Source organism: Mixophyes fleayi, chromosome 1 (genome assembly GCF_038048845.1).
Source record: "Mixophyes fleayi isolate aMixFle1 chromosome 1, aMixFle1.hap1, whole genome shotgun sequence".
NCBI classification, from domain to species: Eukaryota; Metazoa; Chordata; class Amphibia; order Anura; family Limnodynastidae; genus Mixophyes; species Mixophyes fleayi.
In genome coordinates, this window is record NC_134402.1 from 350,879,864 (window position 1) to 350,898,188 (window position 18,325).

At 38.4% G+C, this 18,325-nt stretch overlaps 1 protein-coding gene across 1 annotated transcript in view; it reads right to left on the reverse strand.

Annotated features, from left to right (window-relative positions):
• TMEM132C (transmembrane protein 132C) overlaps window positions 1-17,739 on the reverse strand; it is a 428,959-nt gene extending 411,220 nt beyond the window's left edge. The window contains exon 1 of the mRNA XM_075176818.1: window positions 17,100-17,739. Coding sequence (XP_075032919.1) covers window positions 17,100-17,202 — 103 coding nt within the window. The 5' untranslated portion in view covers window positions 17,203-17,739. The remainder of the gene's footprint in view (window positions 1-17,099) is intronic.
• Window positions 17,740-18,325: the final 586 nt, after the last annotated feature.

Consider the following 18,325-nt stretch of genomic DNA (forward strand, 5'->3'; position numbering starts at 1 on the left):
CATTTCTGTGCACTCCCATTTCCACAAATATCAGATATCAGATATCAAAGGCTGACTTTTTCATAGAGCTATTAAAGCAATATGAAAATCCTATGCTATTAAATCCTATGAAAAAAACATAAGTGTGTGTTTTGTTTTTATTTGTTTTTTTTAATCACTATGACAGGCTATAAGAATAATCTTAATTGTGCACACTCGGCACTATATGTAACACAAGGTTAGATACATATTTAAATAAGTATTACTTATTATATCCAAAACAGAAAAAAAAAATCTTTGTATTGAGAAATTGACTCCCGAATAAGAATAATCTTGTAAGCAAACACTTTTCCTTGGTTTGTTTCTTCTGGCTGCTATTAATTATTTATAATTCTGCATTATGTTTCAACATTGTCATGTGACTACCATGACAACCACAATCACATGATGTAATGAGCAGATAGGCTTTGGAAAGCCCCTCTGTGCTCTGTCCACACAGTATAATCCTTACCTTCCTTCTCCGCCCTCTGCCTTTACATGAAATGCTGAGAGTCTGAGTCAGTGTGTGTGTGACTGGTATCCATACTTGTCTGTCCTCCAGAGACATTTTGAAAAGGATATAATGACTTGTTGGAGGGTAGTTCGAAAAAATTACAGATGCATACATAAAAGGTACTTACCTTGTTATTTAAAGATAAATGATCTATTTGGGATTGCTGTTTTTAAAATAATTAAATATAAACCATGTGAGAATTAAATATGTTTCAAAAGAGTAAATATTACCAGCTTTCAAGGAAGTCAGAGTGTAACAATAAGTGCTGGGGTGAAGTTTATTCTCAGGTCCTCATACAGAGTTGGATCCAATTTACTTCTAAACGCAGGCGTAAGTTGCATCCAAAAATATAACCCTTTGTACATAGTATACTGAGTCAGACACATGTCATCATTATCAGATTATAACTTACATCAGGAGTATAGCACCGACAACAGATACGTTTCCGGACAGGCGTGTCTGTTTCCAGGTCTATATCGGTAGCATTTACTTGAACATGCCATTATAGTACTTTGCCTACAGTTCCATGTCTGAATCTGCATACAGAATCAAGCATAAGTCTTTTTTTGTGGGCATGTGCAGCAGTAAAATTAGCAAATGGACTTTCGCCCAAATCTACATGAGTCCTTCAAGCAACATGATTTTAGTGGTTTCCTTCCTGTAATTTTGAATAAATGCATTGATTAATTTTTCTGACTTTCCTGCTTTTCAATATGAGCAGGAACAGTTATTTTGTGTGTTACTCTGTTGTCTTGAGATATATCACAATCCTGCTGTGACCACTGCCTTGGATACACTTGTATCCATACAACAGCTTTGCACTGTTTCCAGTAGTAATAAAAATAATTAAGAATACATTCTTAAATACAAACGTGGCTGAATAAATAGAGAAGCCAGAATAAAATGCAAGTGATGTATTAAGAAAACGTTTCAGGAGGGACTATACTTTTTGGCAAAAAAAAGCACCTAAAATTAATACATAACACTTTTTAAAGGAACCCATGAGTGTTGTTGCCTGAGAAACCAGGAGATTACAGGAGAAGAAAAATTTTGTTAAGCAATATAAGACACAAGATGTTCTCTAACACAAATTATTTAGACGTTATAAATACGAAAGAGATACTTAGGAGAACACTATACAAAAATATATGTATTTAAAATAATGTTAAAGTACAAATAAACCCAAAAAATTGAAGTTTTCAGATAGGAAGCATTTAGGTGAAACTCACTGACATTATATTGCAGCACTGTTAAAAAGTGAAGCATTATCTCTGGCTACTGACAAATGAATCTCCTACCACATCTTTAGGGCACTGTCATCATGGGTTTGTACAAGTCACGAAGCTGAAACTGCAGGCATTTCAGATGATTTGACATTACTGGTCCTGCCCCGTATTTGAATCTGCCAGTTCACTTAGAGCATTCAGCAGAGCAAGGCTACCAAACTGTCACTCACAATCTGCCTGCTCAGCAAGAGGAGACTCTCCCTCCTGCCATAGCAACCTGCTATACAGAAGTGAGAGATAACATGATGGGTAAGTTAACCATAAATACTCCAGTTGTTTCATGTGTATTATACAGTAATCCACGGTGTTTGATATACATATATAAACAGTGGCTTTACCTTCTCTTTTAATAGTGGTTAAATAGCAAGTACAACAGGCATCTCGTTTGCACACAGCAGTTTAAACAGAACTGGAATGCAGAATACAGTTCTAAATATGTTAACAGCTTGAAAGCATTTGGATTTCATTTAATGCACAGATGTAGTGTTTAATTTTGGGTTTTTTTAAAAAAGAAAAGAGGCCAATATTCTCTTACTAAAGAGAGGTAATATTTGTTGTACAAATGCGTCACTGATTACAGGGGCAGTTTACTAAACAGTGGTGATCAATCACGTAGCAGGTATTTAAGACCATACTTACCTACTTTCTTCAGCTCCCTTCCGGGAGCCAGCCAGTGGAGGGGGGCGTGAAGGGGCGGGGTGGCCGAAATCGCGTCATTTCGGCCCCGCCCCCTGTGACGTCATGACGCAAATTGCGTCATTTGACAGCGGGGGCGGGGCCAAACGCCGCGATTCACCGGGAATCGCGGCGTTTGGGATCTAATTCTGCCCACTTCACTAGGAAGTGGGGCACTTCCTAGTGAAGTGGGCAGAATTCGGGAGATTGCCACACTCGCCCGGGAGTCCGGGAGACTCTCACAAAATGCGGGAGTCTCCCGGACATTCCGGGAGAGTTGGCAAGTATGTTTAAGACCTGTGGTGTACAGTGGTGAGCTGTGGTTGTCCAGTAAAGCATCTGCAGAGTGCCCCCTCACTAACTGACTCTCTTGGAATTAAATAATGCCTTATTGCCTATACAATATGTTTTAACTTCCCCCCTAACCTTAGCTGGAACCTCAGGGGCTGCTAGATGCAGCTTTTTATTCCAGGTTTTGTTGGTTTTATAATACAAAACCGGCAAATGAAATAAAATGTTTTATTGATCTTGCTCTGCTAACAAAATCAGTATCAGTATTAAATCAATATTAAAAAAATCATTTTCAGATAAACCATCTATTATTGATTAAATATAATCTGATCCACAGGAAAGTGGTTGTTTTCTATACGTCCTTACTTTATAGGGAGTTAAAACATTAAATTAGAGTGGCAATGTTTAATATCTGTTAGCAGGGGTTAATTGGATTACAGTATGCTGACAGCCGTATTGATAGGATGTCAATTTCTCACATGGGCAATCCTGCTTTGTAAATGGCACCAAAGATAATAAACCCAAGGTATTTCCACTTGTCCTGTTCACACCTTGCTCTGTTATGTGCTGACATGCAAGTGATGACCTATTTTCTGCTCAGTAGTGAACTATTTCCAATTATTCTAGTGTTATTTTACTGACAATGAAAATAGACTCTGTTGAATACACAATGTCTTCTATACCAAGTATCCTTGGGACTGACAACAAGGTCCCAATTACATGTAATATGTGATTTATAAGGCACTTGTGGTCTCTAAACCTAATATATGCACAAATACATAGTTTCTGCTAAACTGGGACAATAATACTGTGACTATATTTTGACATTAAATATAAAAATACCTTATTTGCAGGCGTTCATTGGTGGTATCCACTAGCATACGTCACACAAACAACTGTGAAAATAATTTATTTTACTTTTACAGAACCAATACATTCTGTAAACACCTCACTGTTGTTTATTATTGAGCTTTTTTTTTTATTTTATTTTTTTCATGGTTGACAAATCAATAATAGAGACACATAGCAATATAAAGATGAGGGAAATCGTATCAGAAGCAGGGCGAAATATAAATCAGAGGCGTAAATAATGGTGAATACAACAATAAAGACATCCAACATGCTCCATTTCCAGTAAAGTTGGTACGGGAGAGTCGACCAAGAGTGTTCGCAAAACATTTTGGGGGAATAAGGAGGAAAGGAAAAAGAAGAGAGATGGAAGAAAAAGGAAGTGGGAATTGTGAAGCCCAGTGGGTGGAGAAGAAAGATACAACCATCCAATAACAAAATAGAAGCTAAACATCGGCATTAAAGCTAAGAGGCAAATGGTAAGCACATCTTATTATATATGGCCCATGGTTCCTATGTTTTTCAGAATGATTTGGCAGAATTGTTGTTAAGGGCTGTCATGTATTCCGTACGGGATACGTACCATACTCTGGTACTCACTTCTGCAAAACAGGGAGGAGTGAGGGATTTCCAATCTGCCGCTAGCTAGAAGGTGGCAACAGAGACAAAGTGGAGAGTAAGCTTGGTGTTTAGTGAAGTCTGGGTGGCCGGGTAAAGAAGTAAATACTTGGGCAGGAGTGGGAGATCAATTAATAAAAGCACATTGGGGTATGTAAGGAGGACCAATAATCAGACAATTTGGGGCAAGCCCACCACATATGTGAACAGGTACCACGGGTCGGACATCCACTCCAGCACCAGATCAGAAGCATCTGGAAAAATTTTACTTAATCGTGTGGGAACGTAATACCAACAAATTAATAATTTATATGCATTTTCCTTGATCCTAACACGCATAGAACTGGAAGCAGTACGTTCCCATTTTTGACCACTCCTCTATGTTCAAGGATTCACCAGTATCAGATTCCCATGTGAGGAAATGGGGGCCGGGGAGTGAAAGTTTGGCATACAACGCTGAGACCAGGCCTTTGGTGGAGACCTGCCTCAAGAAAGGTGTTTCAAAGGTGGTGTAGGGTCTGGTCTGAAAAAGGGAGTTGTGAAAGTTCTGAATTTGCAATAATAGAAAAAAGAATCTGTGTTATAAATGCAGTAAAGAATGAAGGTACAAAAACCGAGGATACAAGGGCGTGCAAGATATGTCACTGAGGAATCTAATGTTACCCGCCAGCCACGGAGAAGAGAAAGAAGAGGCAAGACCCGGTGTAGAAGACTAATTAACAAATATAGAAACATTTGGGCAGGGGTCCGGAGTCAATGTATAGACTATGTTAGCGCAATCCCAGTCAGAAAGATAGAGAGCCACTACCGGGTGAGACTTTGCCAGCACAGGATGGCAAGACATTAGGTAGCGTAGAGAAGTCAATGTAGACAAATTAAGAGGCTCAGCCTCCAAGGAGACTCACAGTTTAGTTGGAGAGGTTACATTCCATTAATCATACTGAGCAAGCTGCGCCACCTGGTAAAATCTTTTAAAGTTGGGAATGGCTAGGTCACCACTCTGGGATGGTCATTGTAGAATCTTTACAGCGACTCGTGGACATGTTTTGGACCAGATAACAGTGGAGGTAATGTGTTGAATAAATTTAAAGGTTTGCGGAGGGATGCAGATAGGGAGGGCCTGAAAAAGATAAAGGAGACTAGGGAGAATATTCATTTTGACTGTATTTATGCGTCGGAACTAAGAGATATGTTGAGGGTACTTTGCTTGGTGTTATAATTTATTGAGACAGATTCCAAGATATTTCAGCCTGTGCAGACACCATCTGAAAGGAAATTGAGAGTCCAAGGCTGATTTCATAGAAGAAGAAAGGTTAAAGTCCAAAACTTCTGCCTTTTGTGCATTAATCTTGTACCCAGATAGAGAGCCATAAGTCTCAATGTCCTTCAGGAGAAGTGGGAGGGAGACCTGAGGGTGGGTAATAGTGAGAAGAATGTCATCGGTATATAATGCTATTTTGAATTCAGAGTTACCAGATTTGATTCTGAAGACATTCTTAGTACTGTGTATACTCTGCATTAATGGCTCAATGACTAGAGCGTAGAGAAGCGTGGACAGTGGACAGCCTTGTTATGTGCCGTTAGTGATAGAAAATGGGCTAGAGACCCCATCATTCACCTGCATGGCTGGTGATGGGGAATGATACAACGCTGACACATCAGAGAAACCAAAGTGGGAGCGGTGTGACTACCACCTCACCAACAAGAATTTATCCGACAAAATTTGATTGTTATAATGCCTAAGAAAGTAAAATAATGACATAGAAGAAAAGTGACAGTTTAAATTGCCGAGCTTTAGCGTAGTTGCTTACCCTACATCCCGAAAATTCTGGCACTTGAAATTTACGTTACTGCTGATAGCCGCAGTGGTATCTTTGTATTTAAAGCGCCAATGGCAACACCCTAACTTGGAAATGAATTATTGAAGTGATGGGATCCTGTCATTGGGGTTCCTTTCAGGTCTAGGAATGACCACAATGTTGGCACAGGTGGTGGCTGAGTCAAATGCTGTCCCATTTAGAATCGCATAAAAACGCTGTAACATGGAACGCTAAAACAATAGAGAACTTTTTATTGTATTGGGAGGTGATGCCTTCTGAGACCAGAGCAGAGGAAGTTTTCAATGATTTAATGACTTGTTGAGTTTCCTCTAGAGATATATTGTCATTCAAATACAAATTATTTTCTGGGAAGAGTCTGGGACATAGACTGTAAGTAATCATCTATTAGCTAGGTTTGGGAGGCGGGGGGGAGGGGAGAGGAAGATTTGAAATTATACAAAGATTGATAATAATTGCTAAATTCCTTAACAATTTGAATGGGGTCATAAATAGGAGGGTCTTAGCACCCCGTTTGATCTCACCTATCGTTTTTGACGCAACTTGTGTGCTAACATAGTGTCAGCCTTTTCATAGAACCACTGATATCTTTAAGTGTGGCCACAGCTTGTCTGGAAAGTAAGGCACTAAGCTGACCTCTGACTCCATCAATTTCGGTAAAGAGATCAGGAGAAGGTGCCGATTTATGTCAGGATAACAGAGAGGTCAGGCAAAATTCTAGAGTCAAAATCTCTTTGCCTCTTTGCGGGATTTGACTGAAATACTAATGAGCAGACCCTGAATTGTGACTTTATGGGGCTCCCAGAGGATACCAGGAGACACTTCGGGAGAGGAATTAATGCCGAAGCATTCAGTTATAGCTGCTTTGACCCCCTGAAATATCTTGTCTAAGAGAAGGGTTACAGATAAAGACAGAGATGTACCGACTTGCTCTGTCCATGAGAAAGGGGAGATGGTAGAGGCAAAAACAAGTTACGTCAGAGAAGCAGAAATAAAAAACATGTCTATTCGGGAGTGGGTGCGGTATATAACAGAATTATGGGTAAAGTCTCTACCCAGGGGGTATTTGAGAAGCCAGACAACACTGAAATTGAATAGAGAAAGATGTGAGATCAATGACTGAGCATCCCTAGCAAAGGAGTAGGAGGAACAGGAGGGGGCAGAAGGTGCTATGTCAATTGTAGGGTCTAATGCCAGATTAAAATCGTCACCGATAATAAGATGGTCTTGAGCCCAATGTGTCCAAAAGCCCTGGCAAAATAGGATTTTTGACAAGAATTGGGGGCCGCTAATTATCGCTCAGGTGACTGTTATGACCTGCTTGCTGCAAAAAAGACGCTAATCATTATGACTATATTTAGAAAATAAATAAATAAAATATTTTTATTGCAGCTTTTTGCTATTAGATGTGCAAGCAGAAGAACATAAAATGTACCCTAAATTCTTAGAATAATAAACTAAAAGTATAAAAATGTTAACTGGTATCTTATGCTTTCAGGTCATTTCATTCATAAATACTGTGGCTGGCATACTAGGTGGTGCTCTCTGCCACTTCAGAATCTGCTTTAATATCTGGCTTTGCGAAAAGCAAATTGTTCTGAAATTTCAGTAATCTCTATAAAATTTGTCAGTGAGTTTTCAGAGTCTGAACTTACTACATTTGTGCTATTTAAATTTCCAGAGAGGAGTTTATTTTCAGCACACATTGTAAACGAGCATTATTTTTTTATGCAAATTAATTATTATGTTTGGGTTTTTGAAAAGACATGAAAACAGAATGCAATCTTTTCTATTTTGTCCTACAACAAATTTAGTTGACAGAACATTATGTACAAAGAAAAATGCAGATTTGTAGCACAACAGTCTTTGCTTATTCTTTTGCAATGTAATGCGCCTGTTTGCCACCAGCATTACGGGCACGGCCTTTGGGTAGAATGCAAGATGGTGTCTTTTGCAAGGGGATAAAAAGTTTGCTTTTGTGATGAGGGGAGCTGTTTAGACATGGGAGAATCTGGGCAGCCTGATTCTGCACCCAAATTTAAGATTTGGATTCTGCTTTGCAGTATAAAATATTTGTATGTATCTGGTTTCCAGAGAGTCTTTTTGACACCGCAAGACGATCTGATTTTGCACAACTTGTGAGTTGGTGTCAACCAGCTCTCAACCACTAATTTTAGTGGGTTGCCTTCTGCACCTTTTAGACACAATTTATAAATGAGATTCTATTAATATGCACATAAAAATCAATGTAAATAAAACATTACAATGTATATTAAAGGTCGCCCGGATGTCCCTTATAACTTAAATAGGATATAAATAGAAAGAAAACTATTTAATAGGATGGTTCAAAAGTGATAGTAGGTAGACTGTTGAGGTGATTTCTTTAACTTTCTCGATGTGCACATGCTTATCATGGACCATAAGCCTGCAAAAAGTCAAGCATTTGCACATGACATTAAAACTCGAAATGGGAGCACCCCCCACCCGCCTTTATGTGCCTAGCAGAGCAATAGACATGTTTGCATGAAAAATGCCCACCTCTTCATAAATGACCCACTAAAAGTATATGTAACTGGTTTAGAGGGGCAAGGGTGTGCTCAAATCCCTCTAGGACAATGTAGACATAAATAAGAATGATCATGTGATCTGAAAGTGTAGAGGCGAGAGCGACTGGAGGGTGGGTAAAGACAATGAGGATCCCACACAAGGAAAGGAAAAAGGGTGCAATAATTGATGGACAAACTGTTCAAAGAGACATTAATGTCCAGGCACACTCTGCTACTGAGAATATGAAGAATTGTACTGTGCAGTGACTTGTATAGAAAAATAGGGATACAGCTGGGGGCAAAATCTTAAACACCTGAGACAGTGCCTGGAAGTTAGGGGTAGTTGACAACTATGGGTCGGACGCAATTTACACTGAAATTGTAAGTGTAAATTGCATCCTGTAATTTATACAGTATTTAGAGTGGCATGTATCTAAAGAACCATGCGACTTAGAATACTGTGCAAATTGCACAAACACGCCTATTTATCTGCCTTATGTGCAAGTGCATCATACACAGCGCCCTTTAAAGCAGATAATTAAATAAAAAATAAAAATGTAAAAAAAAATACCCTCCAAACAGCACAAGGGTTGGTTATGCTGTTTGGGAGTGGGTGCAGACCTTTAAAAAAAAATAAAAAAAAATAATTAATTTTTACTTTGTTTTTTAATACATTAAGGTCTCTTGCTCCAGCAGAAAGCACCCACAAAAGATGTGTCTCCTAGAGACCTATTTGCGGTTGCTTTCAACTCAAAATAGCATGTAAAAAGCGTGAACACGCCTTTACATTGCTAGGCTTACCCACTACCTCCTCCCTCTAAGTGTAGAGAGGTGCAAGAGGGAGATCCATCTCAGTCGGAGTGCAAACAGAGGTGGATCTTTGGCCAAAAGTGCTTTTTGCGCTGAACAAAAGGATCTGCGTCCGACTCAAACTGAGGCCCTATGTGTGGAAGGTGACTTGACTAATATGTAGTCCTCCCAGGATTTCAGCAGATCATGTCACCCTCCCAAATCCTGATTCACTTTCTTCTGAAATTGGCGGCACCTTAATGACGCAATTTAATGTGGGGACTTTATAAGTATTATAAGGCGAATCACTTCCTGGGGCGGACGGGGGCCATGAGCACGCAAATCACATTGACACCCACCCCCCTTCAGTATCAGGGGAGGCCCAAAAATTAGATTAGTATGACTAAGGTACTAAAGGGAGAAAACTATGCAGCTGAATGCGCTAAAAGCCCACAGTGGTAATTGATCCTTGCACGAATATTAAAGAAGTACAGGTTGGATGTGGGACAAAGTCGTTGCTAACTGTGATATTACCTGTAGCAAGGAAACAAATGGTGTCGCTGTTGACTATTCTTTATGTACCCTGCTGCCTGCAATCAACAATAGCTGCACAATGGATGAGATTACCAGCAGAAATTAGATCACTTTGGTCGAATCTGCCGTATAGTTTAACCACTTGTGAGGAATATTATCAGCTATCCACAGGGAAAATACCTCAGTGTGTAATGGAGCAGAATCCCTTTCACAGAACAGTGAATAGAAATGACTATGAGACTACGTTCTTATAAAAGAGTGGGACGTGTGCTATGAAGCAAACCACAAAAAAAAGCCAAATAGTTGTTATTCCGGAGGAAAACCAATAGCTTGCAAAGCCCTACTGGCAATCTTAAATTATTTAGGAGTATTGCAAAGTCATAGATCCAATAATCTATCCAGGAATTTAGATTAATCGAGCCCCTAAGAAAACCCCCCTCTGAGTTAACAAAGTAGTATTACTTTATAGCATTATTTCTGCTGTTGGTAGGAGGTCTGTCACATTCTGCACGGGTTCTCCATGCTGTGCTGATCAATGGAAATTAACACAGCCCAAGAAGTCAATATCATATTATCTTCAGCACAGTGGTTATTTATTCTGCGTGTTAAATTTGTATAATGCGGACGTGATTCCAAAACAAATTTTGCAGCTGAAGCACTGGTTGTTGTGACTGTGGAGAAGAAACTCAGGTTTCGTATTAGGTTAGTGGCTGTTTCTGATTGTGTAAAGCCTGTACTGGCAGCTAATTCTAAAGATGCTGCTACAACAACTGAAAAAAAAGGTATATACATTCATTTTGCATTGTTTAGCAAAATGTTGAGTTTTTTAATACAGATTTTTACAAAAAAAGTTAATTGGGGCACAAAAAACATACAATTATATTTGTCAAAGGGCATAGAGGCACTTTGTAGGTGCAATCTGAGGATCGGAGTGTCAAACCTGAAGCACTTAAAATACTTTAATCTCAGAATAAAGCGTTTTAACGCAGTAGCATTTATATTATTTTTATTTATGAACAAAAATAACAATAACAAACTTTTTTTATATATATAATCTATATATTACATATAAAATGTTTTTGTGTATGTTTGTGTGTTTTATTTTAACAATTGTGTTGATTTTTTTGTGCTATCTGTGGTGTATGACTGTATAGAATAGCTATGTAGAATATTGTGTGATTTAAGATAATGTGTAAAAGTCTGCTGGAGTAGATGTCTATGAAAAACATCTTAATCTCTCTAGATTACCCTATTACCATCCTCTACACTGCTAACGCAAGACAACAACCCTCTGACCAACATTGCCACACACACAGCCCGCTGAATACTTTTACCTTTGCAGTCTAGCTGGTCCATTGTGAAATATGATGTAGCACGTGCCCTTGTGTTTCTAACTCCCATTGTCCCATAGATTGTAAGCTTTCGAGCAGGGTTCTCTTACCTCTCTGTCTGTATGTGTTACCCAGTATTGTCCTATCAATGTTTGTTCCCAATTGTAAAGTGCTACGGAATTTGCTGGCGCTATATAAATAAATGATGATGATGATGATGATAGATCTTTCTTTTTTTTTTAAAAGTAGTCATCCACACCCCTTACCCGGCATATCTGATTTTCATCATATCTTGAGGACCCCTTCTTTTGTGCTGCTAGTGTCACTGGCCAAACTAGGCAGAGGGCCTGATTTGCCAAGAGGCTGCAGCTTCTGTGGACCTTCCTCTTGCCATGTCATCACAAAGATTCTTGCTACGGATGTTCATCATCATCATCATCATCATTTATATATTGCCACTAATTCTGTAGCGCTGTACAGAGAACTCACTCTCATCAGTCCCTACCCCATTGGAGCTTACAGTCTAAATTCCCTAATATAGACACACACTCACACACAGACACAGACAGACAGACTAGGGTCAATTTTAATAGCAGTCAATTAACCTACCAGTATGTTTTTGGAGTGTGGGAGGAAACCGGAGCACCCGGAGGAAACCCATGCAAACACGGGGAGAACATACAAACTCCTCACAGATAAAGCCATGATCGGGAATTGAACTCATGACCCCAGTGCTGTGAGGCAGAAGTGCTAAGCACTATGCCACTGTGCTGCCCAATGTAAGCTCCAATAGGCATTGCACCAAGCTGCTTGTTGACACAGCAAGAGGCAGGGTGAACATAGTCTGTGGCCTACTTGGAAACTGAGAAGCCCTCCATTGTATTTCATGATGGATCCCAACAGGACAGAGGAAAAGGAATGAGTATGGCAGAACAGGCTGTTTCACAGAGGTTTGAAGTTCCGACAAAACAATCTTCAAGTTCCTCCTTTGCTTTACTATTCTGTAGAATACAATTCCATGCTGCATTTGTTAAGTCACATTTCACTGAATTTATATGTTGGCAAAACAGTAATAATGCGCAGGTATTACCATAGTAATGGAAATAGTGCGCAGGCCGTGTTTTTCTAAAAAACAATGCGTGCAACTGAATCTACCACTTTGTGAGGCTTATTGCTCATTATTATACATCTATATAGCTCTCTGTATCTCTATAATTACACTCACTGCAGAAAAATACAACAAAGCAGGGTATCTAAAAATAGTGATTGCCAGAATGCCAGCTACAAGAGAAAGAAATGAGAGATCACTGGTCAGGTAAGTGGTTTTATGTACTTTTGTTTGATTCTCTCATATATAGCACTGTGAAATGGACTTAACAGAACAATATGAAATTACTAACATTAAAATTAAATACATATATACAGTTCTGGTTTGTGAAATATACAAGCAAGACTAGCTAATAATTGAGCAGATATGTTAATAAGAGTTTGATGGGTGATATTTTTTTTTTATTTCGCTGAACCAAGTGCTGCATTGCTGGTAACACAAATAAGCTGATCAGACGGAGGAAAATATCTAAATCAGCAGAGAAGACTTGTTCAAGTGACAGTGCCAGACAGATTTAAACCAGAGGACAGATACAGCACCAATCCAAGAGGCTTCACTTGTCCAATTAAGAGCATCCTTCAAGATGGAAGTGACAAAGAGCCTACGCATTTCTAAACACACTTGAATATGAGTTGGAGTAGGGCAGTTCGTGTCAATAAATCCTAGTACTATTTGCAGACAAATGAATAAGAAACTGATGAAAACATCCTAGTAGCAATCCTTCCAATAGAAGCTGCAATCTTCTGCAAGATAAATGTATTTTCAGATACACGCAAGTCAGGAAATGTGGCTATGTATCATGTAATGATTTGTTCTCTCTCACCAAGGAAAATGAAACGGGAAACAACCAAGTTTAACATATGCAAAAGTTTTTTATGTGCAGGTTTATTTGGGCAGTGTCTGTGCATGTAGCAGCTGCTACATAGCGAGAAATTTGGTTTAAGATGGGTTGAATGGAATAATAACTGGATCAACATAAATTAAAACTGTCAATAAAATAACTAACCAATGACCGATAATACCCACATGCTACCATGCTAAATTCTTTAAATAATCCAACCTGCATCTTTCAAGTTTAGCGTGTGCTACAAAGCAACAAAAACAATGAGTAAAAGGGTAAACCTTGGAACATGTAGTTAGGCATTTAAGTTTTCTGTTTTCTATTAATGTGTACCGAACCAGAAAGTGTCAAAATACATTATTGTGATAAATTTTCTTTAAACTGAAATATATGTAGTTCCGCCACGATTCATTTGAAGTAGCCAACTTATTCCATTAAAGATCTCTGCCTTCTGTATAAATAGATGGCGTAACTATTATAAAACTAAATGATGAAAAGAAAATGGAGCAGATTGCACAATTTAAACTGTGTAGTAGTTGGACTTGTATCTGGGTTTTTCCACTTTTGCAAGAATTGGTCAGCAGAAAACTCAGGCACATTGACCACCTGCTCCCCAGGAAGTGTAGAAGCTGTGCTGTGTTCTAAGAGTGTTTGCGTACAGTAGTGTGTTTGCATAATATTTGTATAGCACATTGAATTGTTTCTAAAAATGTTACATTCTTTTGCACAGTAATCCCCGATATCACAGAAACATGCAGTTTCATCATCACTGGTTTTATAAATATTGTGCAATGTTTATATAATTTAGCTTTTTACATGCAGACATGTGCGTTCTACTAACAACTTGCCTCCATTGATGATTTCAGTCAAGTAAAATGGCTGTACCAAGCATACATTTTCAGTATGATGCCTGTTCATGTGTGAAAATCATAGCTAAAGTATTGTGCTTTTGAGTTTCCTTTGAGTACTCTGTCTGTGATAGGGACGTTGGATTGCAAGCTTCACTGGGCATCAATGTGGTAGGGACTGATGTTCCTGAAATGATCTGAATGCATACATAGCATTGCATAGAATCTTGCTGGCTGTTATATTTAAATAAAGGATAATGATACAAATGATAAGACAGCATTAATTAAAACTGCTGCTATTTGTTTAACCTTTTATTTAATCACTGATTTCATCTGCTAGGGGAGTTGCAAACAGTAGAACAGAACAGTCTCTATAACATAGTCAAGGATGGTACATTTGCATGTAGAAAATAGTGCATAAGGGTGAAGGGAAATGTTTGTGTTCATACTGTAATACTAATTAAAAGAAACAACTATTTTCTGGAATCTGGCTAGTTCATTGCTTGTGAGAACCACATCATTCTAAAAGCTTTAATCCTACAGTTCAGCAGACAAAACCCAGAGAGGGATTGTGAGCCGGACAAGGGGGGGGGGGGGGGGGGGGTCAGGATCACTCAATTAAAGCTCTCTTGGAGCTCAAGCACACTGATATTGTAATAAGTTTGCACGGCCTTTCAGAACAGCCCGTGAAGTATAAAATCACACCGCCTGATGCAGACAGTGCTCCCTGCTCACTGCAGGAAATTAATATCTCGCCCTTTTATCTCAAAGAGCCATAATCGGGAACTCTCAGCAGCTGCTGTTGGTGTTGGTAGATTCTGGCACAATTGCTGGCTTCTTAAAAGCATTGCTGAGCTGAGGCTGATCTTAATTCCTGCAGAGCGAGATGCTCTCACAATGCTGAATTGTTTCTCAGAGAAATCTTTTTAAATATTAAGGGATCCTGAAAAAATGGCCTGACATACCTTCCTCTGGCCTAAGCATTCCCTGCTTAGAGCTTTTTGGCACTTTATTGGTTCACATATTTAATCAGCAGGGAGAAGTGTGTTGAGTTGCTTAAATATTACTTCTTATATTCAAAAACTGCCCCCTACCTTGCAGTCTGAATTTGAGATATATGCATTCCATTCTGTATCACATTAGGACTGTACTATAACTAGGGATGTAATATATACAGGATTTTGGTCCCATATTATACCTTTTGTCAATGTAGTTTAAACCTCTCATCCATGAGTTTACTGTGATTTTGCTTCACACGATATCCTAGTGAATGTCTTAATGATAAGTTGTAACAGTTACAACTTATTCACATGTTTAAATATTAGTTAAAACTTATTTAAGCTTAGTCATTTTTATCAAAGACTGTATATTATGGCAGTTTTATTTATGAACAAGATTCTAAAGAGTGTTGATATAATACATTTATAACCATAATTTTCTCAAACAATATCATCATGTACAGTGGTCGAAGTGGAAATTTAGAAATAGTGGTATGGAAATTTATAAGTGACAGTATTAAAAATATAATACCAATGTAAGTGAATGGAATTTAACAGTTTGACAATGAAAGCAGTAGGAGAAGTGGCGGTATGGCATATCACCGTATTCACTGCCACTTTCACCACCGATCATGCACAAGTTGTGTCCAGTATATAGAACACAGCCCCACAAATGCAGATTGTAAAGGGCCAAGAGCAGCTGATGTTGGAGCATTTTGTTACACTATTGGGCATGATCTGGAGGAATGAAATGTTATTACATATGTCATAAATTTCATGTTAACTAATATACATTATTGCACTTAAGAGAAAAAATAACATGACAGCCAACAGCTGTACCACATTATGAACTGACTGTCCTGGCCAGAAAACTGGGGACACCCCTTCATTTCTTTTATAATGATATCAATAATTCAGCTTTAATTTGACATTCAGTTTACGCAGTTTATTATGTCTCTACAAATTTATATAAACTATGTGTGGACTTATGTAATTTTTTATTGGTATATTAACTCTAAAAGAGACTTGGAGACATAAACTGAAACAATGACTTCTTTCAGATGCTAGAATAGCTAGTTTAACATCAACAACATTCAGTTTTAAACAAAAATTGGAAGAAATGGTTAACCCCAGGATATAAACTTGTAGAAATGGTATCTTCAAGTGCCATGGGAAAAGAGGCTGGCAGGGGATTTAAACATGCTCAACAATAAGAAGCCTCTTATGCGTAATCCCATGAGGTCATAGGAACCCACCAAAGCTTGCCAACAGAAGCAATGTTAAAGAAAGACAGCACACATAACAAGCTAGGTTCTGCCAGGATCAAAAGATACCAATTGTCAGTATCATATGATTCTCTGGTGATGTTCTTCCACTGAAACAAGTCACATTGGCATGTCATGCATAAATTTCTGTCAGTTAAATGTAGTCATTCTGGGTCTCTTTCTTGAAAAAGTATTAATCCCCATACTCAAAGTGATGTAAATGAATAAAAGTAGAATATAGAATAACACCTTATATTTTGAGCAGCAATAATATTATATATATATATATATATATATATATATATATATATATATATATATATATATTTATATATACATGCACACATAAAATATATTCCCAGGACCAAATCCATGAACCTTACAATGCACAACTACATATCTGGTGGGTACTTTGATATGTTCAGTCAATGCTGTGTCTCTTCTAAAATGAGTACTTGTTTATTGTCTATTACAAAACAAATCTGAGAACTGAGGCTTAATAAACTGTGTTGAACACACAATATCACTTCCATGTAATCCACTACTGATACAATTAAGAACAATAAAGCATCTCTCAAGGCATTTGTGCCCTTTAACGAGTAATGAAAAGCGCATGTGATTTAATGCCTTAATCTATCTCCGTGGCATTTATAACTTCTACAGGTCATATACTGATTCTTAGACAGATAAATCCTGGATATAACGTGGGAGCAGATAATAGAAGGAATTGTCACTTTTCTGGGGGCTTACCTCGGAAAAACAGCATCCCAAGCAGGAGACTGACAATTGTACCAAGGCGCTGGTAAGAGGTCCACTTATACAATCCAAAAGTGCCCATAGCTGTACCCAGCATGCCCCGTCACATGGAAGATGAGGCTGCCCAGATAATGACCATGGGAGGTGCATAAAGAAACGGTTCCAGACAATCAGCAATTAAAGAGATTGTTCAAGTTTACAGGTATGAGTATGTGCTATTAGAGCAATATTTGAGCCTAACTTTGGGTCTGATAACCCCACATCACGATCTCTCCGTAACAAGCTCTGCTGTGGATTCTGCTCACAGTTAAACGTCGTTATGCCAAATCATGATTATTATAGAGCTTGCAAGAAGCGTTCCCATAACACAATGCTAACGTGCGCTGGGCAGACGGAGATGATGTTGCGATTCTCTGATGATGAAGTACTTGTTATAGATCACTGGTCTTCTAATACTCCAGGACGCATAACTTTCTCTAATCCCCAGCAGAATGCTCTACACCTCCATCCGCATGGTGAGCAGAGAGCTCAGCTGTAGAGGGATGAGGGATAGTGAAGTTGTTGTGCTGAGATGCTGGTGGCCCCCGCAGCACATCCCTCCCCTGTCTGGTCCTCATTTCTCTTTCCCAAACCCACCAACTCTCCCTGTTTCATAGTAAAAAGGATACGGGGTGGGGCTTGCTGAAGGACAGGCGAGAAAACCAATCAGAAGCCGCTTCTGCACGGTGGGTGTAATCATATTGCATACTTGTGGATGTGTTCATTCAAACTGCTCCATGATCACAGCTTAATGGGGATAACCTCTTCATTGCTGAATAACTTGTGAAACATTTAAGAATATACAGTAACAAATTTAAATAAGACAAATGCTACTGAAGAACCATCCTAACTATTATATGATCATTTGTAAACGTTGTGTTTTTTCTTTACTTTTCATGGTAAGCAGAAACAATAAGAAATATTTGAGGACATAAATGGCACATCTGCTTTTTCAGATGCAATAATGAGAACACTATAATTAATCTGAAGAGACGAGATAAGGTGTTAACAAATTTAATGCTATTGCACAATGCATAACTAATAGGTCTTTCAAAATGGATAATAAGAGACCTACTAATAGTATGTTATTACATGCAGGATGTGTGCCGTGAATATATAAATATACGTTTATGTCTCTACTAAATTGCAAAGTGCTGCTACTAAAATACAATTGTGAGGCA